Here is a 17,524-nt window from a genome sequence, read left to right as displayed (position 1 = left end):
ATTTTCCGGATTGGTTACTACCGGAATTGATTGAGGTCCCAGTGCGTTAACGAACGAGCCGCGGAGTGCGACGTTTGTCCAATTACCATAATCGTGATGCTAAACAAATTCTGTATTCCTAAGGATTTCCATTTCGTTGGAAACCGTTATTTCGTTCGAGTTATAATTTCGCATTTCCTATAAAGAGACATATTAGATTGTCATGAAATTCTCGCACGTATCCTTGGAAGGTTTCCTAGAAATTTGACGAATTCGTTTAAACTTCTTGAGTTACATGTTATTCCGATGAAATAAAAACTCCTCAATGCGCTGCATGTTCCAGCATCTTTTACAACTAAGAACTCTATTGAGTTATAAAATAGTTCCCGCATAATCCGTGTACAATAGAGTGCCAATGAAAATTGCCATCTCGAATTTTCAAAGGAAACTTGATTAAAAATGGTGAATTTTACACTACGCAAAATTTCTGCTCCATCGGACTTCATTTACTAATGTCGCACAGCCGTTTAAGTTTGAGTTTTTTGAAAACTGAAAAATCACCCGAGAAGCAAAAGGAAATCGGGGTTTCGCGAAAAAAAAATTGTATGCCAAATGTCATCAAATTGCACGTCACGGTTTTATGTTATCTCGGAAAAAACATTTCGTCAAAAATCGACTTTTCAGACAAAAAACGACAAAGTGCCAAAAAGTTAATTTTTAACCAAAAACAATTTTTCGAGATAACAGTGAATCTCGACGTTTCATGCAATTCTAAGACATGGCATCAAAAATGTTTTTTTGAAAACCCCGATTTCAAAAAACTCAAACTTTAACTCTAACTTTTGCGTAGGGTAATTTTTTAATCAAGTTTCCTTTGAAAATTCGAAGGTTACTTCCCATACATCCATTGGCACTCTAATGTACATAACAGCGGTTTAACCATCAAACCGAACCACTCTCCGGAAGTCTGCTGGAGTGGTAGATTGGTTATTGGTTTGTGCCTTGTCCATTGTTTCTACATATATCTGTGGGTTGATTGTTTTCGATCGAAAAATAGTAACTATCAATAATAAGACTGTCATGATAAAAAAATGTTCAAATGTCATCCTATATCCGAGTAACAGCTGAGAATCTTTGGTCAGCTCTAAAGTGTCCGTCATATCCTGAGTGCTTCGAATCCGAGAATGACTGGCATTTTTCAACATAAAAAAATATAAACGTAAACTTCTAAGCCTCTGGCAACCGTGCCGTATGGTACATTACATGGACATCTCACCGATGACGGAATGCGCAGTTGTTCGCCTTTCGCACAGACTTTATAAATATTCATAGCAATCAGTTTTATTTTCGTAAGCGGTTTCAGTTCAGCGTTTTAATATCCTGACTGCCGTTTTATTTTACCCATATTCAATCGTATATATAGCCTCAACTTTTCCGTCCACGTTTGTAACCGGGTGGACGTGTATTTCGAAATAAAAATAAAACATTCCTTAGCGACGGTTTAACCACGAAACGATGATCGTTAAGGATGATGAATTTTGGGAGATTCCTGACTGGTCAAACGTATCCGCATTCGAATGAATCGATCCTATTAATCACACGCGACACAATGATGGTTGGTTACATATGAGTGTTTTCTTCGGTCGAAGTATAAAGGTGGATATTTGAAACCAAACGCCGCGTACGCATGGGGTTGTCTTTTTACACACAAGCACACGTAATTCTGGAAATTCCAGTGGTATTTCCGCGATTTGCGAAGCATCTTGAGCCAACTGATAGCCGTTGAGCTTTGTGCTGCAATTTGCGCTTGCACACTCAACCGCAATCGAACTTGATTGATGACAAGGCATTTTAATTTTATTGTCGTGATTTGTGCTGGCTTTGCCGATATCAACAATAGATAAACGGTATCTGAGAGAAGGAGGGCGCTTGCCCTTAAATGACTGATCGCAAAACAACCTCTGCTGAATGTTTAGGAACGGATTTTCCTTGATTTGGGGTGATTGATAATTGCGTATAAGATAAGTTATTTTGTAATACGAGTGGTGGTTATTATACAATTGTTTTTTTTTGTTACAGGTAAACGATGTGTTCATATAGCAGCTGAAACGTCTGACATTGAAATTGTTCGATATCTGGTTAACGCTGGAGCCGACATCAACTCAAGGGTAAGTTTTGTGGCTGATTGAAAGAAACAGTCTATGTCATTATTCTGCTTTTATCCAATACCAATAGGAGGGCAAAGCCGGCTATACACCACTCCATATTGCAATCGAAATGTTCGACGAGAAGCTTGCAGTGTTTTTGCTCGAAAAATGTCCAAAACTGCGTTTGGAGCAAACAACATACGCCGGTCTCACCGCATATCAGCTTGCCGCGATGCTACACAATCAGAATATGCTGAAAGGGCTGATAAGTCGTGGCGCAGAACAATTGAGTCCTCCGGAGAGTGACAGTGAGGAATACGACAGCGAAGAGGATGATCAGGTGAATATTCTGAGTTTAGAATTGGCGATTTGCTTATTTAGCTGCAGAGTTGCGAAACATTCTCATGCTAAAATTTTCAACCATCTCTAACTTTCCAAGACTTTCGATTTCGGAGCCAATCAATTGACGCTTATATTCTTCTCTCTCCTCTTCAGTAATCGCATCCTCCGCTGCTAATTAGTTAGTTGATATCGCGCTGCTTGCATATAAGGCCTCATACCATCATGGTGGCGAAGGTGGTGGCGCCGAGTGTATTTCCTTTTGTACAGATCGAATGCGTGTCGTCAGTCTGGTTGTGGTGTGCGCGTCATTTGTTGACTAGTTTTAAGATAAAAAAAATCCTTTTCATTCTCAACGAGAAAAACACTTTTCTCGCGCTAAGCGTTAATCATGTTTGTGTATCTCTAATTGTGTGACTTTCGTTTTCAAAATACTAAACACATACACCCGCATACTCTATTACTTAAAGCTAAACGGTCGAATATTGGCTTCACGCCGAATTAATAATAATTGTTGCCTTGTTATCGTCACAGATGTCATCATTGTACGGATCCAGTGCGTACGGCAATACTTTCGCCGGACTTGCCACCATCGATGTGGCGTGAAGCGTTTCAGTACGACGAGTTGACAAAAAAAAAAACAAACATCAGTAATGTATATGCTAGCTTTTCAATCTTATTTGTGATCAAAATGATTGCCTTATTTCCACGTGTTTTATAATCGAATTGTACGATTACCTGCACTCAATGGTAACAGTCAGAGGGGAACTCGAAAACATGCTCCATTACTGAAAAAAGCGAACTTAAATATTTAAAAAATATGAGATTGCACACGCGCGACCAATTGTGAAACGAGACTGAATCTTATGCATGTTCCCCCAAACCCGTAAAGTTCGATGTTCACCATTGTCAGTAATCGTACGTTCGTTGTTCTGGTTGAAATTTTGTATTATTCGCGACTTTTTGGACATGTAGTCTAGTTTTCGGGATTAACCAAAAAACAATTACTGATGTCTAGCTTTGATGTCAAAACACTGTTTTAGGAGAAATTGGGAGACTAATAGTAGAAATATTAGTTATATCGAGAAAATGATAAACGAAAATTAATTTGAAAAAAAAACTAAAATAATACGTATATTTAAGTTATGTTATTCTTTCCGTATTTATATGCAAAAATGCTGATGAAAACTGGAAGGCACTAATTACACGCGCTAGGGCATCACATTCGTCACACGAATGTTTATCAATGTTTTGAGTCCGAATAAACAAAATAGAATATTTTTATGAACGGAGTCTAATTTTCCTCGAAAGAAATATCCTTCAAGTGGGAAAGGACAATATATTGGAGATGACAAAAAGCAGTGATTCTAGCTGGTTCTCTTAAAAATGTAAAAAAAATTCTTTCATTCCGAACTTGAAATTCATCTCTTAATCAGTGATATCACATGATGAAACATTCGTACCAAACGTGCATGAATATTTCATCTCCCATACAAACTCGAATTTCTACAACCTGAAAAAGTAAAACATCTAACGCACAATTTTCGTTGTTTTTTTAATTACATATTATGTTTTTTGTCGACCGATCAAAGTGTGTTCCATTTTTCATTATTTTAATTAATTAATTAATTACTTTAGTCCAGTCCAGTCCAGATGTTTTTTGCCCATTGATCTATTTTAATCTTTGTCAGAAGATGCACATGTAACCTGGTGTTATATAGATATGGTGAAAAGTTGATGCGTGACATTTCCTTCTATAGGTGAGTAGAACGTGTGGTCTGGTCCATGTGTCGATTAGAATGATAAGTAGGGTCGAGAAGTTTGCCGTCTAAAATTTGACAAATTTTGTGTATTTTTGCACAAATATAACATCACCTCTGTAACAAAGAACGAGAATCTCATTTAAATTTTAAGAGAAACAAAAAATATATATTCGTATTGAACGGTTATTTCGCTGAATCATTCTCCGATGGAGAATACGTCATGCTACCACAAAATTACGTCATTCATTTCAGGTGGGCGATCGAAGTAAATGAGAGAGTTTATAATTTAATCGCTGGGGTAGTCCATGCGTTCGATCAGCCTTGTTTGGAAGATCATATCACGACGGTGATATCACCCTCCGAAAGACTATATCGACGATATCGTGTGATCGAATGCGGAATAGAAACAGCACTTTCGGCTGCTTTATCGCATGTTATGTGGTGGGATAATAAACTGCCTAAAAGTAATCAAAGTAATATTTTGAAATGAGAGTATTTGAGTATTCTTCCCTTCGGAGTTGCCATATCAGCGTCTCGGCTTGCTGCAACTTTTCTGGGGATAATGGGCCCCTCTCATGTAGCCCCAGATACCGCTTCATAGCCCTAACGACGAATCCAGTCGACTGCTGAAGTCTTGTCCATTTAAGGAAGAGTCTTCCGTCGTTACCCTTTTTGGCCTTTGTTCTGCAATGGAAGGATGCCAAATCAGGCCTAAACAGTTACAGATAAGCTTTCCCCTTCCGGTTTCCGTAGAAAACTTTTTCTAGGGATATTGTTTAAGGTTGGCCTTTAAGAAGGTTTCGTTGTACATCACCGGACAATCGAACCGTGTCAGCATCATCGTGTCCAGCTCCCGGGATCGTGTTTAACTGTCTTCTTTTGTTTGTTTCATTTATTAAGTGAAGGAACGAAAAAGAGTATAACGTGTGTTTTGGTTCTCAAATCCTATAATAGATTAAGTCCACGTTCCAGGACCGTTACGAAAAGACTTATTTCAAAGCGTACATTGGGGGTCTCCGTAGCCACATTGGTTGCGCGTTCGCTTAGTAAGCGATCGATCGTGAGTTCAAAACTCAGGGCCCTCATTGACCATCTTTGTGTTGTTACAGAATAGCTACGTCCACGCAACAATCATCAACGATGGAGATCGATCCACGGTCGAAATAAGATCGATTCATCCATACAACTGCTCTGCTCTGCCAGACACATCGGGCTACTGTTCTATAAATAACTCAACAATGATCAATCAACTGTCTCCGCTGTCCGGTGGTCCAACTGGATAATGGAAGAACAGAAAGAATACCCTTACGCCTAAATGGCTACTGTGTGAATGTACCATATGTAATGGTATAGAAGGAATACTGGCGAATGGCAACTGTGTAATGTGATAATTATAGATATGTGACATGTACACGATTAAAATTCGGCTCTGTTACAGCTAAAATGCTAATGAGCCTTAAATAAATAAATAAATGGGATAAAAAAAAAAGCGTACATTATACACTCCTATTCTGCATTCCGCCGGATTTGCAATTCGTTCGAAACCATTATTTCGTTTGAGTTATAATTTTTCTTTCCCTATTTCGAACGTTTTGTCCATTCAATGTTCGAAGGGAAACATTTCGAGCGAAATGCAAAGACAACTCGAACAGAATACAGAATGGATTTTCATCAAGTCGCTCAAACGGCCTGATTCTACGAGGTGTTAGGTGAGATGACAATTGTCACATCACCATCACGCAGCTCTCCTCACTCTATTCCTACAGTCGTATCGGATGCCGTGAGAGGTTCATTTTATGTATGTGAGAGGATGAATAGCAAATGACAAGGCGTTCATTCTGCTGGCTGCCAAATCTGATCAAAGATGCCACATTCGCACAGATGTTCACGAATTTGCAGACCTTTAACTTTTGTCACAACCTTTCATTACTGCTGCAGGCTGCTTAAAATAGTGACAAAACATTATTGATTCCATATGATAAACGAAGCTGCCCAGTATGTCAGACATTAGCACATATAATATTTACAAATATTTCAGATTTTTATCGCATATATTTGAGAAAAAACATCTGACATCCCAGAATTTCATTTGTTTCGCTCAGAGAGGTCAGATATTTGTTTTGCTGCAGTCAGTACCGTATCTATTCGCGTTGACGGCGGAATGGTGTCGACATCTGGATACGATATTAGTTTGTATGAGGTCAACTATTCTCTATCAGATTAGTCGACCCTAAGGCAGTTTTAAATTGCTAAAATTTGAATGAAATTTTTTTCTTTGTGTTATTTGCCTTCTATAAGTACGCTGTTCTGACCCCAATTTAAACTATTTTCTATCAATTTTCAGATATTCTCACCAAAACTTGCCGTTATAATACAAAATTATCTTTAAACACAATTTGTGTATGATATTTTTTTACTACTTGCAAGCAAAAGTGATTTTAGTTTACCTAGAGTACTAATTTGGTTTGGTAAAAATAATTTTCATTCATAATTTTTATTTTAAAAGCACGTTTATGTCTTTTGCAAACCCATATTGTCATGCCTGCTCCCCCATTTCGTAATACGAAGCTCAATGCCGTCAACGCGGATAGATCTGATTTAACTTGGCCTGCAGGTATTTGATTTAGATTTAGTGAAACGGTTGATTGCATCCTGTAAAGTTTAGCATTTTTGTTTGTTTTGGTCGTAGTTGCTGCTGCTCTCTGCGCTCTCAGTGTTTAATTGTTGCCCTGGCTCCGGCTCGGGCATATACCACGGCTTCTGAAATGGATATGCAGTTCGGTGACGATGACTCGCGGCTAGATAGATGAAACACACGATCCATGTGATAGATATATTTTAGAGAAAATAAATAGATTCCATGAAATGGAAATAATTCCGGTGTGCTTATTCGTCCAATTGAGGGATAACAGATTCACTACCGCTTTCACAAAAAAAAATCAACTTACTTGCAATTTGTCTTTCGCACTGAAAAATTGAATTTATTGATACATACAATACCATTACTACACGACCCAAAAAGACACTTATTATTTCTCTTCCATTATTCATTTGTTTTTATGCGCTGTCGACACCTCAAGACATGTCGACGATTGTCACCTATAAATCCCAGTTCATGTGACAATCGTCACGTATATTTGAGTGCGGGAATAAGGTGAGAGTTCATTCAAGTGAGATTTCTCACGGCATACGCCTAGTGGAATAGCGTGACATAAGTGACAATTGTCATCTCACCTCACACGCCACGCAGAATCAGGCCTAAAATATTTCGAAACGATCGAAATACAGAATAGGGGTGATAGTTTGTTCGTAACTGTCAGTGCAAAAAGAGCAAGTTTGCATCGAAATTTTCCACTCTCAAAGCATTTCTACCCTCCTAGCGAAAGCAATATTTGTGAAATGATTTCTAATAACAACAAATTTCGACATGCAGATAAAAACACCGCACAGTCAATGGCAACCGAAAAGGCAACATGTCCCAATGGACAGCAGGAAAAGGGGAAGAAATCGAGAAGTGATTTGAATCGTAATCATCAGGATTTGAGTTATATCCTATGTGGAACTTTGTTTAGCGAAAACTATTTCGAAAGCTATCTACCTTCCGCCTATATAAACTACCTTCCGTAAATAAGCATCAAATTTCAATAAAATAATTCGGATAGAATATACATTTGTTCAAGGAAGCAACCCGAAGCAACAAAGTTTTTCGACCCGTGCAGAGATCTGATTGAATTAAATTGCATCCATATGGAAATTTTCATACGAGTAGCTCAACAAATCCTTTTACAGTTAAAGGTAGGTTTAGAGTTCTCGTGAACGTGAACGCGAGCAACCACTTTTTTGTTAATAATTTATCAGTCCATATATTAAGCGCGAGGAAAACATCTTGAAACGATAGGAAGAAACATTTTCTAGTTGGAAAGCATATTGAACACAATCCATTTTGACAAAAGTGGATTAATTTAATATTTCACAGCGGTTCTGAATTTTCACCATGAAATCGAGATGTTGGTGAACTCACCATAGTTCACCGACTTCCGTGAACGTGAAAACAGTGGTGAATGTAGACGTCAACATATTTCCCCGTTTATGTTCACGTTCGAATGTCCCAAGGCATTCTGAAAATTATTTCACCGTGAACTGTAAAAGGATAGGTCTAGCAGTTCTCGATTTTTCAATGAAAATTTCGATATGGACGCAACTTCATTCAATCGAATCTCTGCACGGGTTAAAAAACTTCGTTGCTTCGGGTTGATCCGTGAACAACTGTATATTTTATATCATTTTATTGAAGCTCGATGTCTATTTACTTCACGTTCAATGGCGAACTTTTAATATTAAGCTTTCAAAAAAGTCCTGCGGTATTTCCGCGAGGTGTCGTCCTTGACAGTGTTTTGTTTGGTTAAGTCGTTCGTGAGTTATAGTGTCGCAAATATGGAGCAAAATAAAGAGAAAATCCGACATATTTTACAGTACTACTATGACAAAGGCAAAAATGCATCTCAAGCTGCCAATAAAATTTGTGCAGTTTATGGACCCGATACAGTTTCCATTTCCACCGCACAACGATGGTTTCAACGTTTTCGTTCTGGTGTAGAGGTCGTCGAAGATGCGCCAAGCTCCGGAAGGCCTGTCGTCGAAAATTGCGACAAAATCGCTGAATTAGCCGAGAAAGACCGGCATAGTAGCAGCCGTAGCATCGGCCAAGAGCTGGGGATAAGTCATCAAACCGTTATTAACCATTTGAAGAAGCTTGGATTCACAAAGAAGCTCGATGTATGGGTGCCACACACGTTGACGCAAAAAAACATCTTTGACCGTATCGACGCATGTGAATCGCTGCTGAATCGCAACAAAATCGACTCGTTTCTGAAGCGGATGGTGACTGGCGATGAAGAGTGGGTCACTTACGACAACGTGAAGCGCAAACGGTCGTGGTCGAAGCCCGCTGAAGCGGCTCAGACGGTGGCCAAGCCCTCATTAACGGCCAGGGAGGTTCTGCTGTGTGTTTGGTGGGATTGTAAAGGAATAATCTATTATGAGCTGCTTCCCTATGGCCAAACGCTCAATTCGGATCTGTACTGCCAACAACTGGACCGCTTGAAGGTAGCACTCATGAAGAAGAGGCCATCTTTGATAAACAGAGGCCGCATTGTCTTCCATCAGGACAACGCCAGGCCACACACTTCTTTGGTGACGCGCCAGAAGCTCCGGGAGCTCAGATGGGAGGTTCTTTTGCATCCGCCGTATAGTCCGGACCTTGCACCAAGTGACTACCACCTGTTTTTGTCCATGGCGAACGAACTAGGTAGTCAGAAGTTAGCCACAAAAGAGACCTGTGAAAATTGGCTATCCGAGTTTTTTGCCAATAAGGAAGCGAGCTTCTATAACAGGGGTATTATGAAGTTGGCATCTCGTTGGGAACAAGTCATCGAACAAAACGGCGCATATTTGACTTAAAACAGATGATTGTAACTAATTTTATGAACAAATGAAAATTCAAAAAAAATACCGCAGGACTTTTTTGACAGCCTAATATGAACGTGAACGTAAACAAAAACATTTTATTCACCACGATTGTTTGCTCGCAATGTAGTTCACCGTGAAATGATAGTACTATTCCACCACCTGTTCATGTTCACGTTTACGGGGACTCCAAACTAATCTTAACGGCGAATTTCAGAATGTCTTGGAACATTCGGAGGTGAACATGAACGGGGAAATATCTTGACGTTTATATTCACCACTGCTTTCGCGTTCACGTTCATCAATGCCGGCGAACTATTCCACGGTGAAAATTCAGAATCCTGAATTGAATTCATCCATTTTCATCATTATGAATTATGTTTTTTAACTAGATTATGTTCCTTCCTATCGTTCCAAGATGTTTTCCTTGCGTTTTATTCATGAACTGATTAATTACTAATAAAAAAGTGTTCACGATCACGTTTACGAGAGGTCTAAACCAGACTCATGTTAATCTTCATTCTACACAATATTGCAAACTGTGCTACTACCAAAGCTCGACAAAGCCATATTCATCTGAAGATAGCGGATTATGAAGAAACTTGCCTTTGTATTCAAATGGAACTTAGTTTTGGCTTCTTACAGCAGTTTCTCCGTTAACATGTCTCAACAATCAGTCGGGCGAGTTGCTATCTCACTCTATGACTCGACTATCGCATTTCATTTTCCCCGTCGAATGGACTTCAATACGTATTGAAGTGACTCCCCCCAAAATGAATTCGTTTCATTCTCTCTCTCATGTATCGCGTATGCGTGTATCGATGTTTGGTTTCATAATATAAATTGTGTTTAAAACACTGACAGCTTTTGATAGGAGAGTCGATCTTTCACCTTCTAAGATTTCGGGCCCTGGTTGATAATTTTTTGAGTAGAACTCAAATTTTGATAGAATACAAAAACTGATGTTTTTAGGTGAAATAAATGAGAGGCGGGTAAGATCGACACCCTGTCTAGGTGAAACTCACACCTTTAGAGAAACGAATGAAAACTTGTTACAATATTTTCAAAGTACTAATAGCCTATTAGGATACTTTAAGAGGGGGAATAGTTGCAAATGATACGTAATTAGATTGCAAAGATTTTGAATGATAAAAAATCAAACAAATTCACGTATTTCGACTGCAAATAAAAACAGTTCACTGTAGGCCTATGAAACCTCATAGCTCTTGCTGCTGATGTAGTCCAAGGTTTGCGAAACGAATGCTTCGTTTGGAATGGTTCGATTATGTCTAGAAATCAATTATCTTTTTCTTATCGAAAGGGTGTTTTACGTTGTTTTTTTTTTGCCAATTCAAAGGTCAGACGACGAATATCTGTAATAAGGATTTCATAGAAACGGTTCTCAAGATCAAGCAGGTGATGGATACTCCAGCTCCTGGTTCGGAGTAAATAGTTTTGATCCCAGCTTGAGTGACCATCCAGCGGAGGCGTGGTCGATGTGGTCGGGTTTTGCACTTACCAACACATTTGGCGTTTAATTTTTATTTATATAGAAAGAAGATATAACTGTGAATTATATCGTAGGAAGTATCAACTCTTTATTGTCTTCAATTAGCTCCTATTTAGTGCATCCTATAAAAAAAAAGAGACACTCAAAAGTTTAGATATTAGCTTTCTACATATAGGCCTTTTTTTCCACACAAATTCTTGAACGTTCGTAGAGGTGTTGGAGGGCGCGTTTAAACTGCTCAGCCGGTATGGAGTTCATAATACGCGTCACATTTCGTTGAATGTCTAGAACATCGTCAAAACGGTCCCCTTTCATAGCGTTCTTTAGTTTGGCAAACAAGTTACCGGGACGAGGTCCGAAGAACAAGGGGGATGGGTGATGAAAGTCACTTTTCATTTGGATAGAAACTACGCTAACAAAATCGCGGTGTGCGCGGGCGCACTGTCATGAAGCAAATAGGTACTGGTCAGGCCGCGCGCTCCGTATCCGTGCCAATAATCGTTCCGGACACTTTTGTAGAAGACCGCATTCACTGTTTGTTGTACAAACGGTAGCTGGCCAGAAGTTGGCGGAAAATAGTTCGCGCGTTATAGTCCCGGAACTTTTTGAATGCACTGTGTACACCCTAAAAGAAACCAAACAAAGCATCAGACTAATAACTGACTGGAATACATATCAAAGATCCAAAACAAAACTAAATGGCCGATAACTTCATCAAATATGATCTCTGTCATCAGGGTTGCACATATACAGAATATTCTGTATTTTACGGATTTTTCGCCAAATGTCAGATACGAAATATGTATATACAGAATCACAGATTTTCAGCGAAGATACAGAACGTGAAGATTTTTTGTAAATTCAATTTAAAATATTGATTTAATTACAGTGCATTTCTTACTAATAAACTTCTTTTCTTTTCCTTGAGTCATGAGAATACCTTGATGTATAAAAATGTTGAACCATATGAAACGTCACCTCACCTCTCCACTTCGGCTAAGGTCGTTTGTGGAACACTTTTAGATAATTCCTCATTTATTAGAGGCGAATGAACTGCAAAGTTTAAAGCCTCTTAAAAACAAATAACCATTATTTTGTTGTATTGATACGACTTTAACAAACTATGAATAAATAAAATAAATTTAAAATGAACATTAACTTTCTTTTTATTCCGTTGGTTTTTCCATACAGATATTTTATACAGATTTTTTTTACTAACTATTCAGACATAGAGTTTACTTTCAGAAAACTTTACAGAATTAAATGTGTTTTTGCCATATTTCCACAAAACAAGGAAATCGCGTGAAATAAAATTCACACAAAAAAAGGTTTGCCTGTAATCAGAATAAAACTAGAATACAGACATTATCCCGTCGTTTCTTGATTTTTTTCCGTTAATAAAATAGAAGAATGTTCACGTGGACAGCATGGGGAGGGGTATAGTCGAACTACTCGCTTGTCCATGGAGGGTGAGGGAGATTCTAAAATCGTGCTTTTTCAGTCCTGTGATAGACCATTATAACGACTGCAAAAGTTGACGAAGAGCGTTATAAGTTTTTCTAACTGTACCATGATGTTCGTACAAAATATGGACAGTTTGAATTTCGGTGTCAGTCTTTTCAAGATGAAATGGCAGATCTAACCTAACACAAAACACGTGACAGTTGTTTTGATCATACAATTATATCACTCACACATGTTCACCATGTGCGTCATCTTTTTTTTTTTTATCCAAAATATATATTTTTATTAAGGCTCATATGGCGTCAACCTGACGGGGTCGGGAGTTCAATATTTCGACAATGTTTGCCTTATAACTATGTTAGTAATATGTAACCGATTACTCGCGGTTGGCTCGAGGTTAGTATTACAAGTGTTTTCGTAATTGTGATGTTGCTGTCTCCAATGCTCTTTACCTGTGCCCGACACGGGATACTTCCTATTGGGATGCAGCTGACCATTAATCAGCAACGCCCCCCTAGTCTGTACCCCATATCTAGCGTGGTGCGTCTTCTCGACTCGAGGAATCCAGGATAGAATGGTCACTAGCCGGCGCAAACATCAGCTCGTGTAGAGTTGTCATGAGCGGTACAACCTTTGGCTCTTGTTGAATGATCAGTGTACTGCACAACCTTTGGCCCGTGTATCTGTAAAGAGTGTGTGTATGTATTGCCGCGACTAAGTAAAAGTTTATAGATCGGATAGGAGGGATATGGAACAGGGACACACCGAAGGAAACATCATTAAACGTTGACATCGGCGTTTCTGAGGAACAGGTATAGATGAAGCAGAAGATCAGGATCACGGCTACCTAAGATATCCCGGACGGGGATATCCGATTGTCTGCCTTTTGCTCTCAGTGCTCTAGAGAGCTGAGAGCGAGCAGCATGGAATCGGATACACGACCAGACAATATGCTCGATGTCGTGGTAGCCATCGCCACAATCACATAGATTGTTTGCTGCGAGCCCAATGCGATAGAGATGCGCGTTTAGGTTGTAGTGATTGGACGTAAGCCGAGATATCACGCGAATGAAGTCATCTTTGTTCAAACAGAAATTCGCCTCTTATTCGACATCTAGCTAATAGGACAGATCTGTAATGCGACACGAATGATTGAGCATTTTCGCCTCTAAATGGACATTTTCGTAAACATCCTTTGTGCAAGTTTCTACAAACCGAAAAATGTTTAGGAGTGTTTTCAACCTAGATTATATATTTTGCGCACATTTTTAATGTTTATTTGTTAGATTTTCAATGATTTCCCCGTTTTAACTTGTTTTTCACATTGTGTTGTGTTCGTTCATATGTCCAACTAGCTGACCCGGCAAACTTCGTCCCGCCCAACATTTGTTTTTTGTTATCAATACCTTCAAACATTCACGTTTTCTTACTATGAGCAAGATCATAGGTCCAATCGCAGAGCTGTTCATTGATTTATCTTCTAATCGACCCCGTTGAATTTACCTTTTACTATAATATTCCTAGTATTTCTAACAAAACTCATCATTATAATATCAGATTATTTTCAGACACAATTCTCGTTCAAGATTTTTAAACCACTTGCAAATAACATGTTTCTCCGTTACATGGAATAAATGTTTTATACAGAAAATTTGATAGAATAAAAACAGCCCTCATACATCAGCAAGCCGTGGAATAAAGGTGACGTATAATTTTCATCAAAACGAATATTGCAGATTTTCTTCGTGATTTTTTTTTCTTGTAGGTCATTTCAGTGTTTTGAAGACTATTTCTCGAAGAAGTTGTGAAGTTATTGGAGCCATTTGTTTAGCGAGTGGAATTCCCCGAAGAAGATATACGAATTTTGAATTTTCAAGTGTTTTTCGGTGTGTGTGAAGCTTCCCGCTGTATTGAACCTTGGTGCAGGATTTCTGAAGATTCCCTGCCTCTGGAAAATATAAAACAGCTAAGTTTTTGTTTTGTGTTACTTAATTAATTAATTAATTTTATTTTTTTTTTATATATACAAAAATAATAGTTTTATTTTCTGTGAGTGTTAGGCATTTTATGCTCTCTCTGCTCTCATTTTTATTACACAATTCTATCTAAATGGAGGGGAACGAACCCTCCGATGTTGATATGAGCATCGTAGCTTCTCCTAGTAATTGTTTTTCTTCGAAGAAAAATAAAAAACAATCACAGTTAAATTCGACACAGCCAACAATTGATTCTGTTTCACTCAGTTCGGTTCAAAATCTAATTAATTTTCCTCAACATTCAATCATTGAGAATATTCCTCCCAAGAATCTTTCTCGAATACGACAATACCAGAACGTTTCGGGTTCATCGAAAAATCGTTGGGTGGTATTCTTCCGTCCCAAAGGGAAACCGTTAAGAGTGACCCAAATTTGTATAGACTTGAAATCTAATTACTCAAGTGTCTTGGAGATTACAAAAGTTAATAAAGACAAACTTCGTGTTGTGCTCTCGGATTGTAAAGACGCTAACGCAGTTGTAAATAATTCTTTGTTCACTGCAGAATATCGAGTGTATATTCCGGCACACATTGTTGAAATCGATGGTGTGGTTTCGAAAAAATCTCTCCAACTAGCAGATTTCGAAAAAGCAGAGGGTATTTTTCATGATGTGAAACTTCCTCATGTGAAAATTTTAGAAGTTCGATCGCTGAATTCATTTATAATTGATGGCAACGAGAAGAAATATTTCCCATCTGGTTCTTTTAGAATCACCTTCGAGGGCACAGCTCTTCCAAATTATGTGCTCATTGATAAGCTTCGTCTTCCAGTTCGATTATTTACTCCCAAAATAATGTCATGCACTAATTGCAAACAGTTAGGTCACACTAAAACCTTCTGTTGCAATAAAATTAAATGTTCTAAGTGTGGAGTCGATCATGATGAAAGTATTTGCAACAAGGATGCTGATAAATGCATTCTTTGTGAAGGTGTTCCTCACACAGTTAAAGACTGCCCAAAATACAAATCCCGTTCAATTAAACTTAAACAGTCACTTAAAGATCGTTCTAAGCGATCCTTTGCTGATATACTCAAGGCAGCTCAGGTATCCGAGATTTCAGAAAATCGTTTCTCTGCTTTATCAGAGGATGATGAATCGGATACTACTTTCGATCCAATAATCGCGGGAAGAACCAGGAAGAGAAAAAATACTTCCTCCTCCAAGCCTGCTAAAAAAGAGGATTATCCTCTATAAACCAGAAGCTTCTTCTCATTTTTCTGCTCCTTCCAACAGTAACCCTCCTGGTTGGGGATCCTCTAACTATGACGTTCATTTCCCTGAATTGTCAAGTCATCCCAGATTTGCTTCTCGATCGGTTCCTGAACCCCAATCATTTTCAGGAGGTATTTGCTTTTCTTCAATTGTTAGATGGATCTTTGATATTTTCGGAATTTCAGATTCATTGAAATGTCTCATTTCTGCTTGGCTTCCTACTATCAGTCAGTTAGCTAAACAAATGGTTGCAAAGTGGCCCCTCCTCTCCTTCATTAATTTCGATGCCTAATTTATTGGATGAGTCAGAGAATTCTACTATTCTACAGTGGAATTGTAGAAGTCTTCTACCAAAACTTGACTCTTTCAAGCAAATGCTCCATTTTCTTGAATTGTGATATGTTTGCTTTATCTGAAACATGGCTTCATTCGGACAATGTGTTAAACATCCATGATTTCAATATTATTCGTTTAGACCGTGATGATTCCTATGGAGGAGTTCTCATAGGTATTAGAAAATGTTATCCATTTTACAGGATTCCCCTGCCTTTAGTCACAGGAATTGAAATTCTTGCGTGTCAGGCACGCATCAAGGGTAGAGATTTGTGCATTGCTTCTATTTATATTCCACCAAGTACAATGCTTAATTATCGAAACCTTGTGAATATAATTGAGCTTCTTCCACAACCTCATCTTATTTTGGGAGATTTCAACTCACATGGCATTGGCTGGGGTGAATCTTTTGATGATCGAAGAGCTAATTCTATTTATGATCTTTGCGATGAATTCAACATGACAGTTTTAAATACAGGTGATATAACAAGAATTGCTCCTTCATCAGGCCGCACAAGTCGCTTAGATTTATCCCTTTGTTCTTCCTCTTTATCATTAGATTGTCATTGGAAGGTTATCCAAGATCCACATGGATCGGATCATTTGTCGATCACCGTTTCTATTTCAAATTATTCTAAATCGTCTGAAACTATAAATGTTCAGCATGATTTATCTAGAAACATTGATTGGAAGAGATATTCTTCAATTATTTCAGAATCAGTGGCATTAGTTAATGAGTTACCCCCGTTAGAAGAATATAATTTTCTAGCTGGTTTAATTCATGACAGTGCTATTGATGCCCAAACGAAACGTTTTCCTGGGAATTCGTTTCGCAGACGTTCTCCTAATCTGTGGTGGGATCAAGATTGTACAAATCTCTATAAAGAAAAATCGAATGCTTTCAAGAATTGGCGTAAATCAGGCTCCTGCGAACGTTACGACAATTACATTTATCTGGAGCGTAAATTCAAAAGCTTCATAAAAGCCAAAAAGAGAGGCTATTGGCGTAATTTTGTGAATGGGCTTTCCCGAGAGTCTTCCTTGAGCACTCTTTGGAGAGTTGCCAGACAAATGAGAAATTCAACTCATTCAAATGAACAAGTTGAATATTCTGAAAGGTGGATCTTTGACTTTGCCAAGAAGATATGTCCAGACTCAGCACCTGCTCCACCTCCCTTCTTGGAGACATCTGATGATATTGCGCCTCCGTTCAGTATGGCTGAATTTTCGTTTGCACTTCTGTCATGTAACAATTCGGCGCCGGGGTCAGATAG

The 17,524-nt window shown here is 38.5% G+C and overlaps 1 protein-coding gene across 2 annotated transcripts in view; it reads left to right on the top strand.

Moving 5' to 3' along the window:
- Positions 1-3,753, top strand: part of LOC129778226 (NF-kappa-B inhibitor cactus-like) — a 29,031-nt gene extending 25,278 nt beyond the window's left edge. The window contains exons 3-5 of one of the 2 annotated variants that reach the window (XM_055784999.1): positions 2,059-2,147; positions 2,215-2,466; positions 2,622-3,753. In XM_055784999.1, the coding sequence (XP_055640974.1) occupies positions 2,059-2,147; positions 2,215-2,466; positions 2,622-2,624 (344 nt within the window). In that variant the 3' untranslated portion in view covers positions 2,625-3,753. The remainder of the gene's footprint in view (positions 1-2,058; positions 2,148-2,214; positions 2,467-2,621) is intronic. The other variant, XM_055784997.1, reaches the window with a different exon arrangement.
- The last annotated feature ends 13,771 nt before the right edge of the window (positions 3,754-17,524 follow it).

Source organism: Toxorhynchites rutilus, chromosome 3 (genome assembly GCF_029784135.1).
Source record: "Toxorhynchites rutilus septentrionalis strain SRP chromosome 3, ASM2978413v1, whole genome shotgun sequence".
In the NCBI taxonomy this organism is placed as follows: Eukaryota; Metazoa; Arthropoda; class Insecta; order Diptera; family Culicidae; genus Toxorhynchites; species Toxorhynchites rutilus.
The sequence above is the reverse complement of the archived record's forward strand: the minus strand, read 5'-3'. Positions and strand labels throughout refer to the sequence as shown.